This window comes from Microcaecilia unicolor, chromosome 6 (genome assembly GCF_901765095.1).
Source record: "Microcaecilia unicolor chromosome 6, aMicUni1.1, whole genome shotgun sequence".
Lineage (NCBI taxonomy): Eukaryota > Metazoa > Chordata > Amphibia > Gymnophiona > Siphonopidae > Microcaecilia > Microcaecilia unicolor.
The window spans coordinates 68,616,580-68,626,260 of record NC_044036.1 but is presented as its reverse complement, the minus strand read 5'-3'; the positions used below and the strand labels follow the sequence as shown (position 1 = coordinate 68,626,260).

General features: G+C 44.8%; 1 protein-coding gene across 1 annotated transcript; it reads left to right on the top strand.

Moving 5' to 3' along the window:
* Window positions 1–6,799: 6,799 nt before the first annotated feature.
* On the top strand, window positions 6,800–8,065 carry LOC115472446 (histone H1.10-like). The gene is made up of 3 exons (XM_030206733.1): window positions 6,800–6,838; window positions 7,165–7,229; window positions 7,552–8,065. The coding sequence occupies exons 1-3, from the start codon at window positions 6,800–6,802 to the stop codon at window positions 8,063–8,065; spliced, it is 618 nt and encodes a 205-aa protein (XP_030062593.1).
* Window positions 8,066–9,681: the final 1,616 nt, after the last annotated feature.

Genomic DNA, 9,681 nt, shown 5'->3' with positions numbered 1-9,681 from the left:
TTCCCCCCCCAATAGCCCTCTCCTTCCCGTAGGAAGCAGGTCACTGTCAACGCTCCTCCTCCCATTATTTGTATCCGTCCCTTCTCTACTCGTTCTTCCGTTAATGATACATGTATGTGTGAGTAAGTATTACCTTTTTAACATTCAGTCCCCCAACACATTTAACTTTTGGATTTGCCATTCTCTACAATTATTAAGCAAAAGCAGTATTATTAGTCTTAAGTAATCTTATGGTTGTCAGATTCTTTCAAACTAAGATTGTAATACTTTCAAATCCAATTTAACTGATTTCAAGCCCTGCGACTTACATTACCGGCAGTATCAACTTGCTATCAACAAAAGTAATATCTTATTATTATACTATATCTATTATAACATACTTTCATGATTGTGTGAGTATGTATTACCTCTTTATCATTCAGTCCCCCAACATATTTGACTTTTAGACTTGCCAGTCTCTACAATTGTTAAGCAAGAGCAGTATTATTAGTCATATGAACTCTTAGTGTTGTCAGATTCTTTCAAACTAAGATTGTAATACTTTCAAATCGAATTTAACTGATTTCAGGCCCTGCATCTTACATTGCCTGCAGTATCAAATAACTAACAACAAAAGTTATATCTTAACATCCTTATATTATATCTATTATAACATACTTTCCTAATATCCAAGATTCTTGGCCGCTTTTCATGCTTAAATCGTCCTTTCCTGTTATCCTGTTTGTATTTCAATTGGCCCTCTAATGTTTTCAATGTCCATTATGTCCACCTTAAATCCAACTTGTGTCGCTTTTCAATTTATCCTTTAATAATCTCTTTCATGGATCATCTGCCCCAACATCCTCTTATTATAATTTTTCACTTTTCACGCCATTGTACATTATCTCAAGCATTTAGCGAAGTCAGTTGGAAAATGTCTTTTTTCAGCGATGTAATCCTTCACTCTCAAGTTTCCGGCCTCTCTTCCATCTGTTGCACAAATAGTTTTGCTTCTTCCATAGTGGTAAACAACTTCGTGCCCGAAGAATGAATGATTCTCAACTTCGCGGGGTATAATAGCGCAAACTTGATCTTTTTATTCACCAATGCTGAGCATATCGATGAAAACTTTTTTCTTTGCGCCGCCACCGCCGGTGAATAATCTTGAAAACAAAGAACTTTGCGATTTCCACTGTATAGTTCTTTGCCGTTGCGTAGAGCTTGCAAAATGGCGTTTTTATGATTGAAATTGAGGATTTTGCAGATGACTACACGTGGTCTTCCCTCCGCCGCGTTCTTCGGCCCTAGTCGATGTGCACGCTCGATTCTTAGCGGCCCCAACATCTCAGGTAACTCCAGTTCTGCTGTGAACCACGTTTCAAGATATTTACTGAGTTCACGATCTCCTTGCCCTTCAGTTAGTCCCACAATTCGGAGATTGTTCCTCCTCGACCTATTTTCTAGGTCTTCGAGTTTATCGTCATAGGAGATGATTGTTTTCTTCAGTTGATTTATCTCTGCTTCTAGTACACTGACTCGGTCTTCCGTTTCACTGGCCCGCTGTTGATATTGCGCCATATCCGTTTGTATTTGGGCTATATTGTTATTAAGGGATTCCAACTTGTTGTCCAAGGAGCTCAATTTTTTATCTAATATTACCTCTAGCGCTTGTGTGACTTCTCCCACAATTTCAGCGGCCCAGGCGGACCCCACCTCTGACGTTCCCGGGCTCACCGGCGCCGCCATTTTGTCTCCAACTAGGCGAGTTTTTTCTTTCTCTTTTCTTGTGTTTTTTGTCGTCATTGCCGTAACCTTCTGCACTCGGTCCGTTCACTGTGAGTTCGGCTAATGTTCGCTCTCAATTAGCAGGATGTTAATCTTTGTTTTGCAGCGATTTTTTGCCCAGATGTTTGAGGAGAAGGCAGGAGCGATCCAACTAGCGTCCACTCCCGCTCATAGCGTCACGTGACCCCATTATAGCCCTTTTAAAACACATTTCCTTTAACTGACCTATCTCTTCTTTTAAAATTTCACAAGCTCAGTATTAATTATAGCATTACATACAAGACAATACTTGAATACTGAAGAAAGAAATAAACTACTAATGCAATAATAAGAGTAACTACCAAACTAGGGGACCATTTTACTAAGGCGTATAGGCACCTATGGGTGTCCAACGCATGTCAATTTGGAACTACTGCCCGGCTACCGCGTGCCCTGGATGGTAATTCCATTTTTATGTGCGGCAGAAAATAATTGTTCTTTTCTACTGCATGGCGTTAACCGGGCGGTAATCGGCAGTGTATGTGCTTTAATGATTACCGCATGGTGTCACGTTCGTGACCGTTTCCTTGTCTATGCTCACCTCACCCCCTGGTGGCCAGAACCTGTGGCTGCTATGGTCTATCACACGTTCCAGACTTCAGACCAGTCTGGTCCGGATCTTCCAGGCTGCCAGACTTGCTTTTCTTGTTTGGGCCTGAACAGCACCCGTAGCTGCCTTGTGATTCCTGCAGCTGAAATTCAGCTGCTGATGGGCTTTATTAGCCACCTGGAAACTTCTGTGTTTGCCTTTGCATCGTCTAAGGTCCCTGGTTTGTTGGTGCTTTGTTGCACTTCTGCCTAGTCTGGTTTCTTGTTTGAGTTTCTTGTCCGGTTCTAGTTAGTCTGTGTGTAGTTTAGCTTAGGTTTATTGCTTATTTCTTAGTCGTGTTTCTGGTTTGTATTCCTGGTCTAGTTTCTGTTTGTCTGTGCCTCTTGCTTAGTGGCTGCTCTGCAGCTTTCAGTCCTATCTCTTGTCTGTCAGTATTTGTACCCTGTTTCAGTAGCTGCTTGGCAGCTTTCAGTTCCCGTCCTCTAGCTTGTCCATTTTCCTGCCTTCTGTAGTATTGTCTGTTTGTGAGTCCTAGCCCAGTTTCCTGCCTTGCTGCCCATGTATATTCCTTTCCCCTCTGACCCTAAGTCCCTGTTCAGCCTAGTTGGTATCCAGTTCCTGCCCTGTCCGGTAAGTCCTGCTGGCCGCCTGCACCCAGGGGCTCAACTCCTGAGGAACGGCGTTCAAGTGCAGGTGAAGTCTAGCTGTTTCTGTCCGAGTTCTGCCTTGTCTCTGGTGTGGGGTGGCTTTGCCTGCCACTGCTGCTCCACGGCAGTGACCCAAGGGCTCACAAACCTAGTTTCTGCCTTGAAAACCTGACACCTGGTTAACGCATGAAACCTCACTGCTAAGTCAATGGGTGGCCATCCATTTTGGCTGTAAGCCCCCCCCCCCCCCCCCCCCCCCAAAAAAAAAAAAAATTTGAGGTCTGGCTACACCACTGGTCTAAATGGCCCCTGGATATCAATTCGACAGCTAGTTTGGAGTCTTCTGTATAAGAGACTAGTAAAAAAGGCCCATTTCCGTAACAAATGAAACTGGCGCTAGCATATGGTTTAGGTTATTATTTTTTTGTTTTTCCTGTTTGATATTAAGGGATATAAGTGTTTGTTCAGATTTTGTTTGGGGGGGTGGGGGTTTGAGGGACGTGGTGTGCTTTTGTGTATCGGGGGGGGGGGGGGGGGGTTGTGGAGGTTTTTTTTTTTTTTTTCAGAAATGTAAATGTGTGTCTTGGGGTTATCCTTTCCTGATTGTTGGATAAGTTGTTTTTTTTTTTTTTTCTTTGTTTTGCTGAAGAGCATTGTTGTTTTATATTTTTTGAAGGAAGAGGAGCATGTTATTTTGTGTCGGGTAAGGCAGGAAGAGAGAAGTGCTTTGCTTCTGGAAGGTTTTTTGGCATCCTGGATTAGTGAAATGATTTTCCCGAGGTGGAAGGGAGAGGAGCACGTTGTTGGGGCTTTTGGGGGGGGGGGGTGGTGTGAACCGGAACGTCCTCTGTAAGGTTTGTGGGCATCCTGCATTTTTTTGACAATTTCCCCGGGGCGGAATGGAGAGCAGCACGTTGTTGGGCGTCGGGGGGGGGGGGGAGTGAACCGGAACATCTTTTGGAAGGTTTGTGGGCATCCTGTTTTTTTTTTTTACGATTTCCCCGTGTGAGAAGGGAGAGGAGCACGTTGTTGGGGCATGAAGGAGGGGGGGAGTGAACGGGAACGTCTTGTGGAAGGTTTGTTGGCATTGTGGATTTGTGAAATGACTTGCCGGAGTCGGAAGGGAGAGGAGCATGTTGTTGGGGCGTCGGGGGGTGAACCGGAACATTTTGTCCTTTGCAATCCGCTGGAGGGAAACACTTGAAGGGGGGTGCGTCGGTGTGGGAATTGGGGGGGGGGGTGCGTCGGTGTGGGGTTGGTTTTGCAGGTTTGCAGCCAGTCTCCAGTGATTCCGAGGCAGGGGAGGAGTAGGGAAACACGCGCCGCGTGTTTCCCTACTCCTCCCCCTGTGTCGGTCGCTGTTTGCTACTGGCTGGCTCATGGCTAATCATTCCAGCTGGGCGACAGGTTTCTGTTAGCGGCAGCTTTTTGTGGGCGGCGACGTCCCTGATGGTGAGGGGCATGCTTTTGTTTTTCAGCTCCACCTAGTCCACATGAATGGAACGCAAGTATTTCGCACATACCCACAGGTAGCCGTGGTCCTCTACTCTCCGTTCTGATCCACTCTTCAATGCCCACAGTAGGAATATTCTGCTATCATTCTAGCATTGCTCCTCTGTTCTCTGTGCTGCACAATAATGTGGCGTTCTGCTGTTGAATGCACCTCCCTTCTTGCCTTGTACTTTCCTGTGATTGGTCCGCCTAACGTCGCATTGCGTTGCCTGGTAACAGTTCACATTGTGTGTGGTATTTTCTGATTGGTCCTTCATGCCTCCTACGTGATTACCGTTGCCTGGCAACGTGAATGTTTTCTTCCGTCGACGTTTGACGCGAGGACGGGGCATAGGCTGGCTGGCTTCACCACCATGAATCCACGAACCCTTCAGGGAGTGATTGAGTGACTTCAGAACGTTGTCTTCAGAACGTTGAGGGTGAGTTTTATTATAGTAGATAGTATATATTCTCTTATATTGGCCGTTTTGTTTTTTAAGGATCAGTTAACTTTCTTTCATGGTTATGGTGTTTATGTCTATCTGGATATGTCTCATAAGACCCAAGAGCTTCATAGAGAACTCTTTTAGTTAAGGTCCAGATCTTTGGTTCTAGGGATGACTTTTGTATTATTATTATTTCCTAGGTGTTTGATAAAAATTTCAGGGCAAGGATTATGTATTTCTTGATCCCATACAGTTGAATGAGCTAGGCCGTATCGACACAAAAGAGGCAGGTGTGATCCACAGACCATAGAAGCAGAAGAAAACAATGGATCAGAAAAGATGGGCTATTTTAATAAAAGTTTGCTCATCATCTTTTCTGATCTATTGTCTTCTTCTATTTCTGCAGTTGAATGAGCTAACAGATTCACAGGAGGATTTACTTAAAAACTAGGGAGGGGGGGCAGAGAGGATAACTAGAACCCCAGCAACTGGCGGTGTGATAGGCATTACATTGTATTTTGTGTTCCAAAGTGCCAAATTTTAAATTGCTGAGTTTCCTTCTAATTTCTGTTTCTAAATAATTTTTTCTTTTCTCTTCTCAGTTTCCTATTTCTTGTTTATAGGAGCAAGGATGGGTATTTACATAAGTACATAAGCATTGCCATACTGATACAGATCAAAGGTCTATCAAGTCTATTATCCTGTTTCCAATGTAGAGTGATGTGATGAATTCGCTGGATTATTGATTTTGCTGGATCTAGGAATTACTATAAAAAAATGTTGCTGTATGGTACAGATCAGATGAACCTAGCTCTGAGAAAGCAGATGACACCCCCATCTTCCATTTATCATTATTTTATCTTTATTACGTTTACAACAATATATCCTAAAAATTTGAGAAAAACAAGAAATCATGAAATATACTTCCTTTTTTTCATTTAATCTGATTTGTTTAACTATACATTTGTCCACTAACATAATGCAAATCAGATCCAAGGAATAAGAAATAAATTAACAAAAATAATTACAGAAATACAACCCAAAAACTGTCTACCCATGAAGCCCCCCACCCCAGGCTCCTCCTGCAGAGTGCATATGAGACTATACAACAACATTTAATTCCTCTTTAACTACAATAAATTCTTCTAGGTGCTTGTGGGCAAAGAATTGAAATTATTTACCCTGAAAAATCACAAAACATAAACAAGAAAATTTAATTACAAAATTGGCACCCAAAGCCTGTATCCTAGGCCGAAAGGCTAGGAAGGCTTTGCATCTAATCTGTGTCTCTCTTGAAAGATCAGGAAAGACTCAAATTTTAAAACCGAAAAACTGTGTCAATACATTTCTAAGGGAAAGCTTCAAAACTGCATTGCTGTCTGGCTCCAGAGCAAAAGATACCACTTTAGTTGTTCTCTGTGCAATTGCTTCCAATGAGGACTCTAAAAAGGATGTAAGATTCATATTATCCCCTTCTGGACCCCTGAGGCCAGCATATACTAGGCTCACGTAATGGGGGTCAATGAATCATTAGACATCCCCAAGACCTCAATTTCTTGACCATATCCACAGGAGCAATCAATGGAGACCTGGGAAAATTGAGGAATCTTAAGTTAGGTCTCCTGATTTGATTTTCTAGATATTCCAAACAGCAATGTGCAAAGTTCTTATCTTTAACTGAGACTGAACCCAGAGATTCCAGGGACTGAATTTTAGACTCTACAGAATCTAACTTAGAGGACTGATAGGCAGAAACCTGTGTCTGGAGAAGAACTGCTTCAGACAAAACTTTAATTAAGTTTTAGTATTTTCCAATAGGAATGCATGTCAAATGCAAGGCCCACAGTGACTCCAATGTTGCGATGGCTGTTTTAACAAAATCCTGTGATGAAATAGCAGGAGTAGGTAAACTTGTGACCTGGGAGAGACTACTCACAGTTTGTAAAGGCAAAATGCAATCAGCAGATACCCAGTTGTTCAACCACAAGGGCACCAGGGACAGGACCATCCAAAGCTCTACTATTTCCTGGTTCTGCCTACCCGACAGGGCTTAAGGAAGCCTCATCTCCGCTACTGACCGATGCCAATGTGCCAGCACTGCCAGAAGGGGAAGAAATCTGCACTGAACCCACGGAAACTCTGAATCTATCCAACTTTGCTTGCTTCAGTGCTAGATCAGTAACAGAAGTCAAGGGAAACTCCTGCACCTTCCCTCTCCTCTTCCCAGTCTCCAAAACGGGCTTGGAGACGCTCTGAGACCGTCGAAGAGGTCCAGAGACTGAACTACTGCAGGTATGACCATGAGACCCATCTTTCACTAAATAATCAAAATCATTTGAACAAAAGAAATGTTAATCATTACCTATGAGAAAGGCAGAGCTGATCCAAAGAAGAGCCATCCTATATAATAAAAAGCACCTCCAACATTCTGAAGCTGACTCCGTGGCACTGGAACCTTGAGCATTCGTGCTCTCTTTATCCATCTCCTGAATTGACGTCAGTACTTCCGGGTTTGTCACAAGCAGCAGTGACCAACCACACGAGTGTTCGTAATCGCTCCGCCCTAGAGGGAACTCTGTAGAGTTGCCAGCCTCCGCGCCTCCCTCCCTCTCAGAACGAAAGGGAGACTGGCAGAAACCGCTCCAGCGGCAACAGCATCAGCCGCTGCACCAACAGCGGATCCAAACGCGGCCAACAAAAAGGTGAAGAAGCCGTCTGGAGCGGAGAAAGCGCACAAGTCATCGGGCACCAGCATCTCCGAGCTCATCGTGAACGCCATTTCAACTTCAAAGGAGCGCAGCGGCATGTCCCTGGCTGCCCTGAAGAAGGCTCTGGCAGCGTCGGGCAACGATGTGGAGAAACACAATACTTGCTTGAAGCAGGCCGTCAAGAGCCTGGTGAGTAAGGGCACCCTCCTGCAGACCAAGGGCAGCGGAGCTTCAGCCTCCTTCAAGAAGCAGCCGGAGAGCAAGAAGAACAGTACTCCAAAAAGCAAGAAACCAGCCATGAAGAAGCAGAAAAAAGCGGCATCAGCGGGAGTGAAAGAGAGTCCGAAGAGACCCAAGAAACCGTCAGCAGCAGCTACCAAAAAAAGTTGCCAAGCGCCCCAAAAAACCGAAAGCGGATAAACACAAGAAAGTAGCTAACAGCCCGGCTAAAGCAGTGAAACCGAAGGTGAAGAAAAGCACAGCAAAGGCTGCCAAACCCAAAGCCAAAAAGGACGCAAAGGGGGTGCCTAAGAAAAGTGAAGCTGTGCGTCTTGCTCGATTCTCTTATAAACCCAAAGGCTATTTTCAGAGACACCGCCACACAGATCAAAGAAACAGTAAGATGAGTTTGGTTCTTATTAAATGACTTGAAAAGCATGCTTCTGCACGGGGGTGGGGGTGGGTGGGGGGGTCCAGAGGTGGGGGGGAGACCAGAGGTAGGGGGGTGATCCACAGACCAGAGGGGGGGGGGTGAGGGAGAGGCGGGTCCAGAGACCAGAGGGGGGTCCTGAGCCCGGAGGGGGCAGGGGGGCCTGAGACCAGAGAGGGGGGGAGGTATCTCTGACTGTGTGAGACAGAGAGTGTGTGTGTGACACTGTCTTTCTCTCACTCACACACACACACACACTGTCTCTCACACACTGTCTCACATTCACTCTCTGTGTCACACAGACACTCTCACACACTCTCTTGGTCTCATACACTCTCTCGGTCTCACAGAGAGTCTGTGTATCGCACACAGAGTCTCTCTCACACACACTGTATCTGTTTGAAGCACAATCTCTCTCACACTCACTGTGTCTCACATACGCACTTGCACACATTCTCATTCTCACGCACATAGGCGCCCGGTATAAGAGGCTTGGGGAGGCAAGCCACAGCAGGATGGATCAGCTGTTTCTATAGAAATGCTAAATAGTATTAGTAGTAGTTCTCCTGCCAGTCCTGCTGCTCTGGGGGGTTTAAGTAGCAGCAGCTGCAGTGAAAGCCGTCTCTAGCCTTGTGTATAACCAGTTGTAATTTGATTATCTTACTGCTGGGAGAGCAGAGCAGGGGGGTTGGCTGGAGGTGTCCTGGGTTGCCAGGGAGATATTTAACTAGGATCATGAATTCCTGCACATGAGCAGTTCACACCAAAGAGACTTCCACTGACCCCTGAAATTTTAAAAGTGCTAAAAATAAGTTTTAAAAGTATTTGCATTAAATCTAATTGCAGAATTTAGGTGCTAGGAAGTGGGACTGGTATGCTATGTACTCAAATTTGCTCAAGCCATATGCAAATTAGTCCGTTTTTGGGAGGTTTCATTTGCATATTTATGCGTAACAAATTTTGGAAATGTTTACAGCCTTAATGTTAGGGCATGGCTCTGATAAAAAATGTGAAATTTGATCCAAAAACAAAGGGTTTAGTTAGTGTTTTTGACTAAAAATTCCCATTAGAGTGTCTGTATGTTAATCTGCATTCAAATAGAGCTCTCCTGTTAGAAAATCTGCCTGGGAACAGAGAGGAGAGGAGAGAATCAATGGTTGGGTGGGGGTGGATGGCTGGAGGGGGGGCAGGGGAGAGGAGAGAATCAGTGGGTCGGTATGGATGGCTGGAGGGGGGGGCAGGGGAGCGAGGACAAGAAATGAAGAAGAAAGGCAGAAAGTAAAGAAATACATGGAAAGGAAGCCCTGGAAACGGAGTTAAGAGGACAGATAGCAGCAGAATCGGATACTGGGCCAGCATGATCAGAAAAACAAAGTCACCAGACAAC